The sequence below is a fragment of the Homarus americanus genome, unplaced genomic scaffold (genome assembly GCF_018991925.1).
Source record: "Homarus americanus isolate GMGI-L3 unplaced genomic scaffold, GMGI_Hamer_2.0 scaffold43075, whole genome shotgun sequence".
Lineage (NCBI taxonomy): Eukaryota > Metazoa > Arthropoda > Malacostraca > Decapoda > Nephropidae > Homarus > Homarus americanus.
This window is the reverse complement of record NW_024756438.1, coordinates 1372501-1394881: the sequence shown is the minus strand read 5'-3', so window position 1 is coordinate 1394881 and position 22381 is coordinate 1372501. Positions and strand designations below refer to the sequence as shown.

At 39.0% G+C, this 22381-nt stretch overlaps 1 protein-coding gene across 2 annotated transcripts in view; it reads right to left on the bottom strand.

The window, feature by feature from the left end:
• Positions 1-243: 243 nt before the first annotated feature.
• The window catches only part of LOC121856803 (sodium-independent sulfate anion transporter-like), a 38451-nt gene continuing 16313 nt past the window's right edge, over positions 244-22381 (bottom strand). Inside the window, exons 2-12 of one of the 2 annotated variants that reach the window (XM_042352521.1) lie at positions 20888-20973; positions 14258-14437; positions 13906-14101; positions 12727-12947; positions 11842-12016; positions 9933-10173; positions 8977-9108; positions 7075-7321; positions 5108-5278; positions 3752-3902; positions 245-1640 (exon numbers count right to left, since the gene is read on the bottom strand). In XM_042352521.1, coding sequence (XP_042208455.1) covers positions 1483-1640; positions 3752-3902; positions 5108-5278; positions 7075-7321; positions 8977-9108; positions 9933-10173; positions 11842-12016; positions 12727-12947; positions 13906-14101; positions 14258-14437; positions 20888-20973 — 1958 coding nt within the window. In that variant the 3' untranslated portion in view covers positions 245-1482. Of the gene's footprint in view, positions 1641-3751; positions 3903-5107; positions 5279-7074; positions 7322-8976; positions 9109-9932; positions 10174-11841; positions 12017-12726; positions 12948-13905; positions 14102-14257; positions 14438-20887; positions 20974-22381 lie in introns of both variants that reach the window. The other variant, XM_042352522.1, reaches the window with a different exon arrangement.

Sequence of the window (22381 nt, the reverse complement as noted above, 5' to 3'; positions counted from 1 at the left end):
TTGCACTGAAGTCTCTGGAGAATATTTTGAGGGTGACCAAAGTTTCACTGTAATATCTTAAAAAATATAAATTTTATGAAGCCAGTCCAGGAACTTTTGTATCACACCTTACATATATATATATATATATATATATATATATATATATATATATATATATATATATATATATATATATATATATATATATATATATATATATATATATATATATATATATATATATACACAGTATATATATATAATTAAAATTTACACATACTGTTTAATTATAACAACAATAACAATGAGTTTGTATGTGTGACTAAATTTACACATTTATGGATTGTGTGTGTGTGTGTTAATAATAGTTTCACAAGTTTATATATTTCAGTTTTAGTTTGCTTGTGCATAAATATCCTTGCAAGCTGAATTTTGCACAGACCACAGGGTATTAAAGTTAAATTTGGGGATATGTTCTTGATCTTCACACTGAACAGCTAAGATGAATTCTATAATCTATAATAAATTAAAAATACAATGTGATTCACTACTCTAACACTTCTAACTAATTCCTAATAAAAAAGAGCGAATTTGACACCTAATAGGAAAATCTATTTACAAAGGAAATGCCGAGTTCATCACTTGGTTGATATTCATGCACTGACATAACTTAACCACATTTCTATCATCTTAATCTGTGTTGGTAAAAGGTCATTGTGTTTAACAAATAACAGCAAAAATTATCTTCCCACGTAATAGACAAAATACCTTTGCATAGTTCTGGAACACTGGCTTATTATGAGGCCCCACACGTCATAACGAAGGAGAGGCAACACACACATAGTTCAACATGATTTACAAAGACACTAAATAAAGAATTCATTCAATACTGATAAGTTTCATTCTCAGGTAAACTTATGATGCTCCACCTTATGTATCTTCAGGTTTTGGGATATCATGATTTTGATATTCATCGCCAGTTGTTATTTGTCTTATTGCATGGAAATGGATTCTTGGAAAGTAAAAGTTTCTTTGATTTTTAGCAGACTTAACTGTGGTGACTGCTTTGTCCCAAACCAAAATTCTAAGATGAGGTGTTGAAGATTGATATGTTGGAATGTAATTAACATGAGAAAATGAGTAATGCAATGTGCACTTTCTCTTGTCACCGAGTGTGTGCATTACGCAACATTTTGCTGAAAGGACAATACAGTACACAACATGCTGAAGAATTTATATCTCTGATACTCACTCACCCCACGTAACACCCTAAATATAAAATCACTGTTTCTGGTGATGTCATCGTGTTGAACTTCATTTGAATTGGACTAAAGTCCCCAAAACATGTAAGTGGGTTTGCCAAGAATGAGTATGCATACAGAGACTGCCAATAATGCCAACTTAAATACAGGGCACATTGTCAGTGTGGTACATGTAGTTTGCTATACCTGTAAGGGACAAAGATCTGGAATTTGTGGTAATGACAGCTGTAAAGTTCTGCTACTTTTGGTCGTGGAAAGTCGTCGTACTCAGTAGTGGGTTGGCAGCATCACTGGTGTCAGATGTAGGTGTGGAGATCATGGTAGATATCACAATATCCCCTCCTTGGTGTCGTCCATCACTGCTGACAGTTTCAAGTCCCACCTCTGTCTCTCCATCTGTTGTTAGCATTAACAAAAACATGAAAAAGATGTTAATTAGTTTAAAATTTGTGGCTGTTAAAACAGGTCATGGTAAGTTTAGTCAGAAATCAATATTAACTAAAGTAAGATAAACATTTTATGTTAACATAAGGGTATTCGCCTTAATCATATGACCATTGACCTTACTAAATTAAGGTTGTCTCAAGTTAGCTCCCAGGATTATCTAAATGGTATAGCCATATCTTGTGTTAGCTTTGACAGCTCTGTGCCTTTCTGAGGACTGAGCTGGTGCAGGAGAAGGAGTAGGATGACAGGTTGAGGATGAGGCTGGGAGAGTCTGGGATAGACAATGCTGCTGAGCAGTGGAATGCAATGAAGGGTGGTGCAACAGGGCTGATTAGTCAGGAAGACAAAAACAATTAAGTGTTCCAACTCATTTTGTCTTCTGGTGGTCGAAATAGATGGTGAGGAGGATAAGATAAACATTGAAGGTAAGAAAGCCATAATAGTCAGGGATTCACAGGTAAGGTATCTGGTTTATACTTTCGGTAACAGGATAGGATTATGAGGATAAGGGTATGTTTCCCAGGAGCTACAACATGAGACATAATAAGCTCTTTCATATTTGGCAACTATTTACAGTATATTGTATGTAATCCTTCATTCTCTTGTATCAATGTATAAAAGATGGTGATAGACTACAATTATTATTAATTACTGGTCTGATGAGCGCATATGGGCAGTGCATCATTCAACGGATTGAGACAAGTTAACTACTGTAGACTCAAAATTTGATCTTAATTCTGGTGAATTAGTTGGTAATACATAAGTTGAAGACTGTATTATAAATACTCATTTATTATGAAATAGAACTGAGTTTGTTAATGTAAAACATAAACTTGAATGTGACAATATGTGTCACATAGGGATGTCATTAGTTGGCAAGTTTGTTGGCAGAACGAGTTAGACGACCGTGAGAGACAGACTACGGTATGTTTTGGATAAAGACAACTCAGTGCCTCACATATGCTGTTTTAATCAAGGGTAGCAGCTAAACTTAACACTCGCAGAGCCTCGTCCTATACAAGATACACTATACAATTGTTAATTCAACAATAAAAAGGGGGGCTCTGAGTCACTCGAATTAGCATAAAATCTGAATTAGCCGAGTTCAAAATATTTTGACATTATTCGACAATTATTCAAAACAAGATGGTAAAATTAGACCCAAGAAATCAGATTGGTCATGAATTCCTGTAAAAATTAGACATGTTAACTGTAGCAGGTAAAGCGAAGCAGTTGAGGCTGAATCAAGTTTCTAGTGAACACATTTTTTGTAGTAATATAAGTCCACAATCAAACAAAATGCCCTTTCCTGTCTACAGCTACAAAGAACTGAAACAATATGCCAAACCATGTTAAAACCTGTAATAGTATCAAACAGTTCAAAGTTAATCCTTCTTGCTACTGGACTTCACTTTTAAAGTTTAATATTAATTTTATTCAGCACAGAGAGACCCCACACATAGCCAAGGGGTTAAAAATATAAATGACATGACCAATGAAGCAGGATCTTAAATAAATATTATTTTATTTACGGTAAGTTGTAATCTGTTCCACAAGATCCTAACTATAAAATACCATCTTGAATGTAAAAGTTTACTCAGTCCTATGAAGTTAAAGTTCTAAATGTTTAGTACAAATATTCATGCACTTATAGAAAAAAAAGACTCTGAATTGTCACTGTGCATGTCCACGTGTGATCCCAAGTGCTTGTGTGTATGTATCCTATTGAAAATAAATACATGTACTGATGGCTTTGTTGACTATCCTACGTTGAATTGCCTTTCTGTTTACCATTGTTTGTATACCTATGCTGTCTAGCTACATCAGAAATTGTATAACTGCACAATCTATGAACAGTTGTACACTGTAAACCTGCATTGGTGAATTGTATACTATACCTGCATTGTATATATACATGCCAAAACAACTGTAAACTTGTATGATGTATCTATCAATTTAAACACACATGAACATACAAAACACACATCACACTAGTGTATAATATAAGACATCTTTCATCCATCTAAGATCTGGGTTACATATGTGAGCCCATACTGTACCTGCCAAAGCCTCTGGCAAAGCATCAAATGAAGAACAGACAACAATGCCTTCATGTAATGCTCCAATGGTCTTGAGGACACGTGGTTTCAGGCAGACAAAAACCAGAATTTGCCCACGCAGCTGGAAATCATCTATCATCCCCTTGATCCCCTGTTGGTGATGGATGGTTCAAGCACACAATATATTGTTATACAGGTATTGTATTAAGTTCTGCCTGGGTCGCCTGTCTTAAGTTAAATGCATATAACATAGATTATGCAAAAGACAATATAATTAGACCAATGCTGAGTAATGGAAATACTGCACTGTACTCTTCAACCAATCATATGATCCATCAAATTAACTCAATCCACTACTCAGAAGCAGATCCAGGAATATCAAAAGGGGGGGTCGATGACGTTATGGGTTGAGGAACATGGCAAGCACAGTGAGCCCCCCAGAATTTTGTGGGAAATCTGACCAATATCATGGGCATTTTAAGGCCATTTAAAAGCCATGTGCACTTGATATTAAGAGATATTCTGAAGTCAATAGTAATTCCTTTTTACTATACAAAAATGCATGAGTACAATAGTGCAGTAAAGAAAAAGTATTGAAGTTTTCTGATGAAAAGGGGGGGGGGGTTTCCCAGAACCCCAGGACCCCCCTGGATCTGCCACTGCTACTAACCATGTACAGTGGTTATAAAAGAACATCTTTCCTGTTACATTTAATGAAAGTCTGATTAACCATGTAATAGTAGTAGGCATTTTAAGTGAGGTGCCGTGACCACTATACACTACAACACAAGGTAGAAGGAACTCAGATTCATCAAGTACAAGAAGCAATGAAAAGGAGAAAGTGTACAGCCACAGATGGATTCAAGGATAATACTCCCTTACATAAGCAACTCTGGTCTTCAACCACGGCAGGCATCACAAAGAACACAAATGACTTTGGAATAATTCATTAATTCTCAAAATATCACTGTACAGTACTTAGATAATAAATTTCTGACACTTCTTGGAAAATACATATCATAACTCCCATTTCTATTTCTTCTGCTATTTGCACATACAATTCCAATCCACTTTTGTAGTCTCTATACAATCCTCTCACACATATCATTCATTTACTCCAATACTGCACTATGTTAACAGTTCAGCTACTAAATGAATACATATGCAAAGTGGTCTCCCAATCCAGTTACTTCCACTACTCCTAGCTCTTCCTCTTAGGTTTGGCAGCTTTATGCAATATTGCTCCTAATACACACATTCCATCATAACTTCCTTCTCTATCTCGTTAAATGGGTTAACTGTCTCCAGTATGAACTACAACTTGGCCAACACACAGATTACACTCCCGTGACTCACCTTGGCTGCTGTATAATCTGCGGTATCAATGAAGGAACAGTCGATGACAATAGGGAGGGAGCCTCCAGCCTGTCGAAGCCCAGCTTTTCTGATGGCAGCCCGGATGTGGGTGGTGCTGGGGTAGGTGATGCCATGGGAAGGGGTAATCAGGACATACCCCCCATGATGCTTCTGAACAAGCGGAATAAGAGGTAAAAATAGTAGAACTGGAGGTAAGAAAAACATATACTGTACTGTACTCTTGGCTGGTTTTACAGGAGAGGGATAATATGTAATAATAAAGGAACTGAAAATGTAATGTAATTAGTCAGTAGTTCATGTAAATGACTAACATCACTTGTGTAAAAGGACAGCTATTAGCATACGAGTTGTTATTCATGATCTACTGTAAACTACTAACATACCACACTCCAACACAGTACAGTAATGTATTGTATAAAACTGATAGAAAATCAAATTATCTCTACTTGGATCACGGGGTACACAAACTTGAAATATAAATACAGTAGTATGAACAATGATCACGACATGTATGGAAAGTAATAATTAAAGGCTGTCCTAATTACCCCTACACTCTATTTACTATGTACCAATACTCCTGTAGACTTATTAATATCTTCAACTTGCATTCTAGTTCATAATGCATCATACCAGTTCACTGTCCATACTAAATTGAGTCATGTCACTTGTTTCACAAATGAAACAACTCCTCTGTTCACAAGATACAGTTATTCTTTGGGCACTATTTAAAGTAAAACCTCTAGACGTCACTAAATCTTTTAGAGTCGATTCCTTAAAAGGGATGGAGGGCAAACATTTGCCATGTCATACTCCAACAACAGAGAAGACACAACTTCAAGCTTGACAAGGTGTCATGCAAGACTATTATAAGGAAATACTTCTTCACACACAGAACCCTATATATGGCCAAACATTTCTTATTTTAGTACTGTACACTCTTATGCAACAGATTCTTGAGAGCCCTCTCAACCCCAACCATTTTTCTTGCATTCCTTTTTCTATCAATTCTCTAAACTTCCACTATGTTTCTCAGACTATCCCTCTCTGCTACTCTCAATCCTGATTTGTCACCACTCTGAAATAAATGAGTGTCACATCCATGTGAGAGAGTTCGAAAAACAGCCTTTCATAAAATGTTCTGGCAGTGTACAGTAAGATCTTATAATTCATTTATGCTTCCAGGGTCCTACTTGATCTTATTCCTTACGTTATTCTATTATCAACTTCAGATTTTCCATTTACCTTGTTCTTGAACACTGCTCCTAAATACTTGAACTCCTTATCAGTTCCATTACATTAACATTGTTTCTCTCTCTTTACAAACCATTATAGTACAGTATGTATTTTGTTTTTACCAGTATAAACCTTATACATTCTTCTACTAACATCATCAAACTATACCACCATTCTTTCCCTTTGGTTCAGCTAACAGTAGAGCATCAGCCACCTGTTCCTACTTTTATTCAACATAACAATTCACCCATTAAGAAATTAAATAAATGAGGGTGATATCACACACCCCCGATACCCTCCAGTTATTTCACACTATACACTCACACCATGCAGCCATACAACACACTTACACCACATACTCCACATCACACACTCACACCATACATTCACATCACACAGTCACATCATACAATCATACAACACTCACACCACATGGAACCATCGGCAAATTTGAAAAAGGTATATAAAAATGGCAGGTGGATGTCTACTTATGTTTCTATACCTGACCCAGTGATGTACAGTGGTCAGGAGCGAGACCACAAACAAGACCTTTCAAAATTTCGACCTTTACGGATAACCAGAATATTAGTCCCCAAGTGCTCATTAGAAGAGTTTAACGAGGTGATCCATAAAGGCTAAAATGTAAATGGTCTTGTTTGTGGTCTCGATTACACCCAGTGACAGGGTGACATGATTAAGACTGTGGAACTCACACCAGGTGGCACTAGTGCAACCCTCATGGCAGGTGTGGCCATGGAGTAGAGCAGCATGGAGAGGTTGACACCAATGCCCAGCAGTATCCCCCACTCCAGTCCCCAAATAAGACAGGCAACGAACGTGACAGTGAGGGGCAGCAGGTCAACTTTCTTGCTTCTCCACAGAGGGCGCAAAATTTCATAATCAAGGAGGTGAACCACTGCAGTTATGATCACGGATGCCAAGGTTGCTTTGGGAATGTAACTGTTGAGATAAAATGGTTTATATAAGTGACTTCATGTTATTCATGTTTATGGCTATACTGTACTTATGGTGATCATTGATACTGTATATGAAAATACTGTAAAGGTTTGTCTTAAACATCAAAGTGTAAAATTGAAATTCTAAAATTAGTATACAATACACCCAGTTTTAGAAAGTTTTTCAATAAGATGTGCAGTACTACTACTTCAACACAAAGTAAGAATATCTCGGCCACAAACACGCAGACACACAGACGTTGGGTTTAAAACTGAAAGGTTTTTTATAATGATACGAGTGTTTGATTTTTTACTAAATTACTATTAAACCTGTTCCTACCCATAGGATTGCACAAAGCCTCAAAACAATATTGATGCTCACCTTTTACATATGTTCAGTGAGACAATGTCAAGAACGACTTCCTCATTTAATAATCATAAATTAAAATTCGTTTATATCAATTCACATTCCAAAATAAATGAAATTTTCAGTAATGCTGCTCATAAATTGTCAAATTGGGTTAAAGCGGTAATACAATATAAATTTTTTCTGTATAAATGATAAAAACTGAAGCACTGATCTTGAAATCTCACTTTATGGTTGAGCCCTGAACTACAGTAACTCGTCAATTACCCATTAAAACTAATGACAGAAAACCCCAGTAAACCCTCCGTATTAGAAGCTGGGATGAAAGAATTGATTAGCAATATTCCTCCCTCCCACATGATTGGTGAAAGACCAGTTGCCTCTGTTGGATCAACTAAATGGACAAGCATCTCAGGTAGGACAACATCAATTCAAAGTCTGTAACATCTTGATCCATAGGGAGACAGTGAATAACTTAATGAAGATAGGACTCTTGTAGTCCCATAGTTTGATCTATAATTTTAATAAATACAGTGATATCCCCATTAGCTGGAATAATTGGTGCAGAGTGGTTCTGGGAATGTGAGATTTCCGGACATGGAGACGAATTTTCTCATCCCGGAAAAAAAATCGCACATCCCCAGATTTTTTCAGGTATGGTACTGGGGAAAGTTTTACAAGTCAAATTTACATATATCACATGAACAGACACAGAGCTGTATCTATTTATGCAAACACCACAGTGTACATGGACAATATATTGTAAATAAACAAAATAATGTACATACTACTGTACTGTATAAAGGTATACTGTTCTCACCAGCAGTTGCTGTTGTCTAGAGCTTGCCAAATGGTGATATGATGATACACAATGGCCTGCCTTTGTCCTGTACCATCTCCTGTGGCAGGTGTTGCTAACTATCAATCTCCTCTCCCTCCAGGAAGGAGGGATTGTAAAACACTACACAGTACACAGGTACTGTACATGGCTACACCCTCTACACACTAGCATTCACTGTCCACTCTGCTATGTTCAGTACAAATGGTACTTTCATACTTACTGATTGTACAGTACAGTATATATTACTGTAATTAATCTTTTTGTTTTAGCATTGATTTAACAGTATTCTAGGCTGCTTCAGTTTGGGAAGGAGAGAACTTTTGATCCCAACTGCACGAGTATTAGTGTACAGGGACAGAACCCAGTCTTCCACTCTGGCTGGATAATGGACCCCGACCAATGGTATACAACCTTCCTCTGTCTATTTATCATTACATCACTATTAACTTACGTAAAACCTGGTGTGAGAAAAGCCAGGGACAAGAGTACCATGACACCTGTGACAAGACCACCAGCAGGCGTCCTCACTCCACTGGTCAGGTTGACAGCAGACCGTGACAAACATCCTGTTGTGGGCATCGACCTGTGGGTGTTATGAACTTAGGAGATTACAACAAGAAACAAGTTTCAGTTTAAAGTTTTTCTTAACATTTTCAGTACAGTACAGTATTTATTATATACAGATTGCTAAATTAAAAGTATGGCCATGTTCATTAATATTAACTCATTAATTATAACTTCTTGCTATAAGTGGCTGTCCTCTTGTGACCTTTTAATTAATAATGTGATCTGATCAAAACTATGTCCAAAGAAGGATATTAATGGATATGACTCTAAATAACCCATTTCCATCTCACTAATGTTAAATTCTGTACATTACAAAAGTCAACCATTCTACTGACTTAGGGTTTAGTGACAGAAGCCTCGCCAGGGATATTTATTCAGCATTTTACCTTTTAAGGATCATAGAGATCAGAGTCTAATGTATAAGTCACAGTACCATAACTGTTTCAACTTAATTAAACAAAACTAGAAAATAAAAGGTAATAATGTGAATACTGTACCTGAATAAAAGTCATAATGGATACTTATATACAGTAAAAGTCATAATGGATACTTATATACAGTAAAAGTCATAATGGATACTTATATACAGTAAAAGTCATAATGGATACTTATATACAGTAAAAGTCATAATGGATACTTATATACAGTAAAAGTCATAATGGATACTTATATACAGTATAAGTCCATATACTGTACAGTACTGTATTACATAAACATGATACTGTACCTACAATTCTTTACAGTACTGTACACTAAAAGACCACCAATGCTCTATGATATGAAGTTTACTCCCTCACCTTGAGGTAAAATGAAAATTCCCTCTTCATATTCCCCTCTTACCCAAAGAATGATCCAATTATATTTGAGACACCAAGAGTGATGATCTCTTGTGTGGCATCAAAGGTCCTGCCCTTAGCAAAGGCACTGACAATGGCAATGTGGTCAAGAACTGCAATGAATGGGATCATCGCCACACCAATGCCCACATCACTCATCATCTCTGGGAAGGTTACAGTTTGGTTGTTGATCTCCGTGGAGAAGGGCGGCACAGAGGCATAAGGGATCCCAGGGTTCACAAAACCTGGCAGGTGCAGAGAAATACAACCATGAGTTTTGTACATATTCTCTGAGGTTCTCACTATCTCATAACACTTAGTAATATAACAGTGATCATTCAATTAATGTTAAACCAGATGGTATCTTTATTAAGGAATAATTATCTGCCACACATCTCTTAACACAATGACTGACTGAGGCTCACAATAATAGTAAGAGCAACATCACAACTAGGATCTTGTAACCAGTTGGACTTTTTGTGTTATCTTTGCAGTACAGTAATATTATATGTACACACTGTATGATAAGCATTTACTGTACAGTATTTGTAATTGTTGTTTGTATTCATGGTGTATTTTATTGTATTTGTGATGAATTCCCAATAAAATCAATCAATCAATTATTCTGCATAATAATTTGTAATCAAAGATTTCAGTACAACAGCGCAGTCCAGTAACTTCTGCTTAATAAGTAAATATTTTCTAAATATTTGTGAACATAATAAACACTATAAAATATTAATTCAAGTACAGTACAGTATCTGTTTCAAAAAATAAAACATCCTGTAGTTTTCCCTAACTTGTGATTCACATATACAGTACCAACCAATGAAATGGTCTAAATTATTTTCAGTAAAAAACGATAATTAATACAGTACAATATTATTAAATAAAGAGCCTTTTTCTTACTTTACTTTATCCTCTTCACCACTTGTCGGCTTGTTAGCCACTTAAGCGATCAGTCATGTCTCTGTTACGCACTGTTGCAAGTTTCTTATTGTAGATTTAATCCTATTTCCCAAACACAGTATCTGATAACTACCAAATCAAAACAGGAACAAATCATTATAAACGTTTACCATGACCATATAAATAAACAGTATTATTTTTAAGTAAGAAATTAAATCTTCCCACTAAACAAGTGTACAGTATAATATGAATCATAGTGATAATCATCATATAGATCAACTAAAATGCTGGTACAGAGAAAGTGGATACAGTACAACACATTGAAGACTTAGCCATTTTGGGTACACAACAAGGTAGTGTGGTCAGTACTGCACACAAACACTTTCCTCAACTATAAAGTAAAGTTATCCTTCACAGCTGGGTTAACCGAGTGCTCTGGGCACAAATTAGTGACCCTAAAGAACAGGAGACATCCCTAGTTGGCACAGTAATACCTGTACACTACATATCAGGGCAAATAATGTAATACACAATGTTAATCATATCAAAATACAAAAGAATTTGAGATAACTGAGCATTACACTCCAGTACTGTCTTATGGTTATCACAGGAGTTGATCAACAATACTGGACAGTGCAGCATTGTGAAACAGTGCTGTATTCCCTAAGTGGTAGATTAAATAGCCCCAGTGGTCAGTACTGTACTCTCTGGACTCGCTATCAGGGGAAGAAATAGTAACCTTGTCTTTCATTAATAGTTTCCTTCTTGGGTCATGTTAATACTGAACTACAATGATTACCAACTTCAAAAACCACAATATATTTACTCTGAATCACATGTCCACAGTATTCAAATTTCTCTGTAATTCTGTTTTTCACTTTAGTTTTACTTTTTATTAGGCAGAATTCAGCATGTGGGATCTTCTTTATCTCTGTTGTACTGTACTGCATAACAACTTATACTAATGTTTCTAAACAAAGTTTGTGAAGCTATTAAAAACACACCTGTAATTGAGAATGGCTGGTCGTCCCCATCAAGGCAGTAGGCGATGACAGAAGCAATAACAACAACAATGGCATTGCGACCTACAGAAAGGTAGAAGACGGTCTTTCTTAAGATCCGCTGGCCCAGACCTCGGCTGTTGTGGTCTATACACGGCCACCGCACTGTCCGTATCTCCTGGTGAAAAAGTGGTGTGGCATTGTGGCTGTGTAGGAAAATGGTTGTACAGTATCTGTATCGTGGAACAATTTATGAACAAAATCTTGGTGCACACAGCAAAGTACCAGGTATCAGTACAGTATACTGTAATGTATATATACTGTACCTCTAAGGTCAATATTACTACAGTACCTAAACCTAAGTTTTAATCACCGAACAGAAGTACCGGTAGTTCAATGGCAAATTAAATCACAAATATTATAAAACCTTTTTTTATACTGTATTTCATAATAAATACCTGTTACTCAGCTAGAACTGTATCCTTGCCATATAAAGCCCTTCTGCAGGATTTTTCTCAAACTGATGTTCATGTCCCTTTTCTTTTGGTGTTTTTTATTATAACTTTTACGTTAACTTTATCCTCTTTGCTTCTGATCGGCTCGTTAGCCACTTGGGCAGTCATTCACGTCTCTCTTACACACTGTTGGCAAATACTGGGCATGTACGTACTGGTTCCTGAATATATTTGTACGTGTGCCAGTGTTGGTCAAGTCTGGTCTCACAATTGGTGCCATCACAACACTCTCTGCCAGATTGCTCCAAGAGTTTACAAAATTCTGGACACACAAAAGACCATAAATTTTTTTTTTATATAACCCATTAGAAATAACAAACACCCTCACCTTCAGGAGAAGAGAAGACCTCAAAATGAATGCTCAAGTTCTCACCTTTAGAAGGACGAGGGCGATGATGCAGGCTAGGCCGAGGGTGAGGTCTTGCCAGCGGAAGTCATGGATGTTGGCGAAGACCTTCACCCACGTGTTGATGAGGCCCTTGGACTTGAGACTCAACCCCAACAATGCCTTCAGCTGAGAGGAGGCTATGGTGATGGCAGCCGCTGAGGTGAACCCGCTGATGACCGGCTGGGAGATGAAGTTGATGAGAAAGCCTGGAGGAGAGGCACCCGGCGTGAGAGAGGTATGAAAGAGAGAAGGGAAGAGTGAGGGGGCAGAGGGGTAAGGAGAGGGAGGAGAGAGGTGAGAGAGGGAAGAAAGGAAGTATGAGGGGGTGGGGGGGTAGGGAGAGAGAATGGAGTAGGGGAAAGGAGAGGTGTGAGAGAGGGTAAGAGGAAAGTGTAAGTGGGTTGGGGAGAGGGAAAGGTGTGAGAGAAAGAGGAGGACGATAGTGTGAGTGAGCGAAGGGGACGTAGAAATAGGACAGAAGTGTGAGAGGGAAGGTAAGAGTGAGCAGACAAAGGCAGGAAGGTGAGGTAAGAGGGGAGACAGTTGAGAGAGGTAAGGTGAGAGAGAAGTGTAAGGGAAAGACAAGAAAGACAGTAGGTGTCAGGTTAATTGGAAGGGAGAACACACAAAGTTTATACATATACCTATACACACCTTAATTAGTATCTATGATGACTAATACCTTAAGCACTATTCTGGGTCCGGATTCACTAAAGATCTCAATGGCTAATCCTCGTAAATAAAGACGTAAGGATATATGACCTGATGTAAATAAATGTAAGTAATATATCTCTCTTCATGTAAACAGAAAGCCAATATTAACACCCAAAATATAGCCTAAAAATTATATAGATACTCCTAAAGCCACTTAGCACCAGATAGGTAAGGCGTAAGGTTGTTAAGGAACTCTTCTCTACCTGATGTTCTGTCTTACCTTGTATCTAGTTGAGTCTCAGTATGATTTTGGTGCAATATTTGGGGTCTTTTTACTTATTTAAGCCAAACAGTTTAGAATCTGGAATTTTTACTGAAAGATTTGGAATTTTTTATCGAAAGAAACCAGGAAATTTACTAAAAGAAACTGAATTTTGTTGAAGAATCCGAATTTACTAAAAGAAACCGATTTTTTTACCAAGAGTATCCAGACGCTAGAAAAGAACTCACCCAAGTTGACGATGCCGCCCAAGAGCTCTATGATGCCGGAGATGAAGGCAAGGAGGACGGCGTAGTCGGCACCGCCCTGACTACTGTACTGGTAGGTCATGAGGGACATAATGGCGGTCGGCCCCATGTTCATCTCCATGGTGGAGCCCAACACGAAGTATACGAAGCAGGGGATGAACGCCGAGTACAACCCATACTGTGGAAGAGTGAGTGAGGGAGTGAGTAACAGAGAATCATTTACATGTATGAGAGGGAGCTATTTGTGTGAGTGAGTGTGAGGAAAAATTGAGAAAAGTTTTCGTGTGTGAGTGAGGAAGAATTGAGAGAGAGAGAGAACTATCATCATACTCACATTAGGAGAGAGGCCAGCTATGATACCGTACGCCAGTGACTGTGGGATAATCATGAGGCCCACAGTAAACCCGGCCACCAGGTCCCCAAAGAAGCACTCGCTGTTGTAGCTCCGGAGCCAGGTGAGGCACGGCAACCGGCGGTGGAGGGTCTTCCGGCTCAGACATCTGCTTACCTTGTTCTGTGGGAAGAGGAGGAGATAGTGGCAATACAATGTCTTACTGGCAGAGGAGAAGGAGGAGGAGGTGGTATAATGATGTAAGTTATTGATGGAGGAGGAGGAGGAAGAAGAACAGGAGGAGGAAGAGGTGATAACTGAGAGGGTATTACAACAGCACTGAAACATCATTACTGAAAGGAACTACAAAAGTGATGCACTGTTGTAAAGTCAGATCAGATATAACAAAACCACAAGTAAAATGTATAAAAAAAAATACTTAACCTTGACCTCTTTGACCTTAATAAAACACAGCAGGTCAGAGGGTGCTAAGGTCAGGTGAGTGCCAAGGTCTGAGTCTTAGTGCCAATCTACATAGTGACAGACTCAGTGTGATATAATGATTGCATTCAACCGGTCTTCTCATGCGTTGGTGGCGGCCTGGAGGACTACCTGAAGATTAGGCGCACCCTATTTTATTTCATGTGATTATACAACTAACTTTACTTTATACCTAACTTATAATATAACCTAACTTAATCTAACGTTAATCTAATCTACCTAAAGTGTCATAACCTAAACTAACTTACTGTATTATAACATAACCTCACCTAACCTACCCTAATATAATCTGACTTAAGCTGGGTGTTGAGATAAAACGTGCCTTCTCCCAGCATGTCCCCAGGTCATCCACGCTGACTTAAAGCAGACAGACCTGAAGCTGAAATTTACACAGTCGTACCACACATGAAAAAGAAGTCAATACAAAACTCGGGTATAAACGATGGCATTTTATTGTATAAGGTTTAATTATTCACTTGAAGATCATTGTATACATAAAAAAATAGTTCATTACACAACCCAAGTATATGAATGTGTATATGTACGTATGATGTATGTAATAGCATATAAAACACATACATAGACCAGGTTCAATATTTACCACTCAAACCCGGCCCAAAACGTGTTCCCTTACCCCACACGACCCTGCCAGTCCCTCAGGGGTGTGTGGCTCAACGCATCTGCATCGTATTTGTGTAATGAAATGCATCTTGTATGGCCCTAAACATGAAAATGTACCCAGTGCTGTACCATCTTATTTTCTTGTGGCACGAATACTCTCCCTCTCCTTTCTCACTCTTTTTTGGAGAGAGAGAGAGAGAGAGAGAGAGAGAGAGAGAGAGAGTGTGTGTGTGTGTGTGTGTGTGTGTGTGTGTGTGTGTGTGTGTGTGTGTGTGTGTGTGTGTGTGTGTGTGTGTGTGTGTGTGTGTGTGTGTGTGTGTGTGTGTGTGTGTGTGTGTGTGTGTGACCAAGCTACCGAGACAGAGAAGAGACAGAATTCCACATCAAGAGAGATATACACGCATAATGAGGCAGAGGCGTGAGTGTGTGTGTGTGTGAGAGAGAGACAGAGAGAGAGAGAACGTGTGTGTGAGAAAGAAAGTGAACAAAGAAATACCAGGAGTAAGTTGCTAAAGTAATTACAATAACTTTTAAGCTAGACAGTACCTGCCCACATGGGGGATCTCTCTCTCTCTCTCTCTCTCTCTCTCTCTTTCTTTTCTCTATACAGTATTTCTTTCCCCTCACTTTCTCTTCTCTAATCTCTCCACTACTTCACAGTATTGATTCCTCGGTCCTTATGGTCAGGCCATAAGCTAAAATTTATGTTACGACGCTAAATATATGTTAAGGGTCTTGTGTGTGTGTGTGTGTGTGTGTGTGTGTGTGTGTGTGTGTGTGTGTGTGTGTGTGTACATGCAGTATGTGCAATGGTCAGCATGCTCGCCTTGCTAGCGAGCGGAACCGGGTTCGATCCCCAGGCAGGGTGAAACTATTGGCAAGTTTCTTTACGTCGTTTTGCCTCTGTCTACCCAGCAGTAATTGGGAACCTGGATGTTAATCAATTTGCGGATCGTGTTCCGGGGTAATGGTTCGCCAGTGCAGTTGGTGAGTTGTCCGGTCTTCTCGGACTATTCCTTGACACTGGGTCATGCAACTCGTTAACTTAGGGTGTGGTTGTTGTGTTGGCGACAGCTTCTACACCTTCAACAAATTCACGCCTAGGTGGCCCTAGGGCCGGCCATCCTCAATTTCGAGGGGCTTCCATTATGTGCAATAATAATACATAACAATAATAATAAATTAGTCAAATGTACTTAATATGCAAATGAAAAATAAAATTAAACAATAAAATAAAGAACCAATAGAAGTAAATACACACACTTTGTACTTATGGAAAAATTCGACTTGAAATGCCCCACACATGACATAATCCACATAACACAGTAGCATCATTACTGACCCAAAGTCCTGATAATGCAACGTGATTTACATATTCACTGGAACTCAAATGTGTGTCATGTTACTCTCAATATATTGTAGTATATGAGGCGTGATATTATTTATTGTTAATGAATAGAAGGCTTAATACCATAACGATAATATGGGCTATAAATAGTACAGTTGGTAATCCCTGATGTGATTATGTTTCTGGTGTTTATAGTGTTGGGTGATGGTCGTGCCACCAGAGGTCACACAATCTGGTTATCATCAACCAGGAAGTTGATTTTGATATTTAAAGCTGTCAGAGTAAACAAACAACTTAGATCAACAAACACACACAGACATGCACAAAAACACAAACACTCAAATCATAATACATTACCTAAACATTATACAACAATATTAATTATAAAAAATGGAAAAATAACCAATAATGTGGAGACCTAAAGATGAATTCAGAGAATTAGGAAAGTTAAGATATAAGAGGAGGAGGAGAAGGTGAGACAGGCTAGGTGAGTAACTGCCCTCCTCCTCCTCCTCCACCACCACCTGCAGTTTATTTATCCCTGGGGCTTTAACCCTCTCCTTCCTCCTCCTCTTACTTTTTCTTACTTTCTTTCACTCATTCTCTCTTTTTTTCTTTCTTAATCTCTCATTCTCTCCTTTTCTCTTATTATTTTTTCTCTCCCTCTTTCACATACACTTATATATATGAAGGAAGTCACATATATACAGAGAGAGAGAGAGAGAGAGAGAGAGAGAGAGAGAGACCAACAACATCGGCTCTCATAACCTAACTTACCCAGCACACAAACACACACAGTATATCACAACACGACCTGACACCACTTCGACACCAAGGATTTTCTTTCGCTACCAACCAGACTTACGACTTCTTGCGACTCTACCACGGCACAAAGGGGGAGGGGGTGAAGGTGGGGGGCTTTACCCACCTCCAGTGACAAAAATAAAGGGAGTGATATTAATGGGTAAACTAAAGGGTAAAAGGTGGGTAAGGGAAAGGTAGAGAAAGGGATGAAAGAATGGAATTAAATACTAGTTATAGGAAAATATATGGGCAAGATAACCTGAACATTGTTAGATTGGAGGGCTATGGTCGCCAACCCTCAGACACCTTGAACGAGTGACTGAAAACAAAAACACTTAAGTAATTTCTTATTTCTAAGTATCTAATTATCAGGTGAAATAAGCTAGGGCGGCCTAATCTTCAGGTGACCCAATCAAATCTTAGACCCCCCCACCCCAAAAAAAATGTAAACATATATCATTGCCTCACCATTAACATGTATCGTCTCCCTCTCTCAACTAACTCACTACGAATTAGAGGAACCCCTCACTATTCCACTGAGTCATCATGAGTCAGCAATTTTCACTCACATTGCATCTCTCCACCATATAACTAAAAGTGTTACAGGAATTGGTTTGGTTTAACTCGGGTGTCTGGTTTCTATCTATCCGGTTTATTAGATTTAAACCCGGTTTCATCATATCTAGTTTAATCACACACACACACACACACACACACACACACACACACACACACACACACACTTCTAAAATAAAGGTGAACCCCACAAGAGAAACAGCGGAAAATGGTACACGATAGTCAGTGTACCATGAGTGTGTGGGTGAGGGGAAGGGAGGAGGTGAGGGGAGGGTTGTGGGGAGGGAAGGGTTGTGAGGAGGAGAGGGTTGTGGGGAGGGGGTGTGAAGGGAGGGGGAAAGATGTTAAAGAACAGGAAAACGCTTCTGTACTGTGAGGGGGTGTGGTGGAGCAGTGGTGTACTGAATAACTAATGGAGAGAGAGAGAGTGCTGAATGACTAATTTAGAGAAAGAGAGATCATCTCTGTATCTCCCTATCTCTCCTGCTAACTATCCCACTCTATCTCTCTCTCTCTCTCTCACTATCTATCTCCCTCTCACTATCTCTCTCTCTCTCACATGAGGAGAGGGAAGACAAGAGACCCAGGGGAGATACCTGTTGTCACCTGGTAATGTATTTCAATTGGACTGTGGCAAGAAAATTAAATGCAAATTTGGGAGCAAAAGGAAATGCGGTGTGCGTGCGTGCGTGCGTGCGTGCGTGTAATAATAATAATAATAATAATAATAATAATAATAATAATAATAATAATAATAATAATAATAATAATAATAAACGGTTTATTGAAAAAGTTTGCAGGGCTGTGTGTGTGTGTGAGAGAGAGAGACACTCAAGGCACCCAACTAACTACCTGTACATCACTCACCCAACCACATAATCCACCCTTTCAAGTCCCTGGTTAAAAGAGCGTATATGCAAATTAGCCTGGCGTATTGCACGGTCTGTGATTTCATTGGCTAATCAAACAGCGCTGAGAGAAACTCCTGCTAGGTAACCTGTGCATTGTTTGCCTCACGCCAAGGCATCACATTCTCCACAGTTCCTTCGGTAAATATTCCTCCTAAGGTAACATGTCAGGATATACCTTAACTACCTGTAATTACCTTTAAGTATAGAATATAACACCTAAAGTATATCCATATCTAATAATTCTAATAAAGAACAATAAAACCCAGTACAGGTATACTTCTGGGCTGGTACAGGTATACTTCTGGGCTGGTACAGGTATACTTCTGGGCTAGTACAGGTATACTTCTGGGCTGGTACAGGTATACTTCTGGGCTGGTACAGGTATACTTCTGGGCTAGTACAGGTATACTTCTGGGCTGGTACAGGTATACTTCTGGGCTGGTACAGGTATACTTCTGGACTGGTACAGGTATACTTCTGGACTGGTACAGGTATACTTCTGGACTGGTACAGGTATACTTCTGGACTGGTACAGGTATACTTCTGGACTGGTACAGGTATACTTCTGGACTGGTACAGGTATACTTCTGGCAACAACATAAGATTTTTAGCAATGCTCGTCTTGGTTTCTCTCGGAGGGAAATAAGTCAGGGAGGTAAGACTCATATCCGCCTCCTGATGGTACCCAGGAGACTCATCTGTACCCATGTGGCCAAGAAACCCATCCGTCTTCATCAACTTCCCCCTGGCATCCTCACCAACCCGAAAAGAAACCCCCACTACGAATCCCCTCACCTGAAAATAATCCATATCAGTTTTTATGAATCCGTGGGAGTCCTCGTCAATCATAAGAATCCACATGATCCTTAATTCCTCTCAATGAATCCCTACGAATCCATTTCAATTCCTAATCCTGGTGATTCCGCATGAATCCCTTTCAACGCCCTTGAATCTGTGTGATTTCACCCGAATCCGTATAAATCCTTCTTGCCACGTCGCCTCCACTCACGAACACCAACACACGCACACCATACTGTACTTCTGTAGCCAACTGTAACCATACATATGTAGTTACACAATACAGTATGTGTTTTATATGTAACTTTGTATGAAAGATAAATAGTACAGATGTGTTCTCTGTTTAAGGCTATGAGGGAAAACATCCTCACATGCGGTACACAAGGGTCAGTTAGATCAAGAAGGACGGGTATTTAGGCTGATTAAATGTCAATAATAATTAATGAAATGTAAGTTAGTTGTAATGGGGTCATAGTGTATTACTTACCGACGGTGTTGAATAATGTAAAGAATTTAATTTTCGTGAATTATTAAGTTTAGCCGCAGGGAAACTTCTGGGACACATACAGCATGCAACCACGTACAGCATGTGGCGCCTGAGGGCACACGCACACACGCACGCACACGCACACACACACGCGCACACACACACACACACACACACACACACATACATACATACATACATACATACACACACGCACGCACGCACGCATGCACGCACGCACGCACGCACACACACACACACACACACACAGTGCAGTTGACGAGTTGTCCGGTCTTTTCGGACTATTCCTTGACACTGGGTCATGCAACTCGTTAACTTAGGGTGTGGTTGTTGTGTTGGCGACAGCTTCTACACCTTCAACAAATTCACGCCTAGGTGGCCCTAGGGCCGGCCATCCTCGTTACACGAGGGGCAACCATTAAGTGATTGGCATACCATGGAGTCAGGTACAGTAACCCATCCAACACACTCTCTGAGGGGAATACCATGTGATTCTCTCTCTCAGACACACACAAGCAAGCAGTTATATAGTTAAAACACAAGGACGAGAGAGAGAGATACAGTACCTTAAGTATGAAGGCCACACCACCAGGAGGTCTCGGGGCGTCTCCCTCCAGCGCCACCACCGTGCTTCTGTACACCGCATCCTCCCCTGCAACACAAACACACACTTCAATATATCATGCAACACCCTCGATCAACACAACACTTAAAATGATGCAACAACCAGCAACAACACCTTAATACATAATAAAATACCTTGCAACAACACCATGCAACACAACAACACCATAGTACACATTGTAACACCATGCAACACAATAACACCATAGTACACATTGTAACACCAAGCAACACAACAACACCATAGTACACATTGTAACACCATGCAACACAACAACACCATAGTACACATTGTAACACCATGCAACACAATAACACCATAGTACACATTGTAACACCATGCAACACAACAACACCTTAGTACACATTGTAACACCATGCAACACAACAACACCATAGTACACATTGTAACACCATGCAACACAACAACACCATAGTACACATTGTAACACCATGCAACACAATAACACCATAGTACACATTGTAACACCATGCAACACAACAACACCTTAGTACACATTGTAACACCATGCAACACAACAACACCTAGTACACATTGTAACACCATGCAACACAACACCATAGTACACATTGTAACACCATGCAACACAACAACACCATAGTACACATTGTAACACCATGCAACACAACAACACCTTAGTACACATTGTAACACCATGCAACACAATGTACACATTGTAACACCATGCAACACAACAACACCATAGTACACATTGTAACACCATGCAACACAATAACACCATAGTACACATTGTAACACCATGCAACACAACAACACCATAGTACACATTGTAACACCATGCAACATAATAACACCATGCACACATTGTAACACCATGCAACACAATAACACCTTAGTACACATTGTAACACCATGCAACACAATACCCCATAGTACACATTGTAACACCATGCAACACACAACACCTTAGTACACATTGTAACACCATGCAACACAACAACACCATAGTACACATTGTAACACCATGCAACACAACAACACCATAGTACACATTGTAACACCATGCAACACAATAACACCATAGTACACATTGTAACACCATGCAACACAACAACACCATAGTACACATTGTAACACCATGCAACACAACAACACCATAGTACACATTGTAACACCATGCAACACAATAACACCATAGTACACATTGTAACACCATGCAACACAACAACACCATAGTACACATTGTAACACCATGCAACACAACAACACCATAGTACACATTGTAACACCATGCAACACAATAACACCATAGTACACATTGTAACACCATGCAACACAATAACACCATAAGTACACATTGTAACACCATGCAACACAATAACACCATAGTACACATTGTAACACCATGCAACACAATAACACCATAGTACACATTGTAACACCATGCAACACA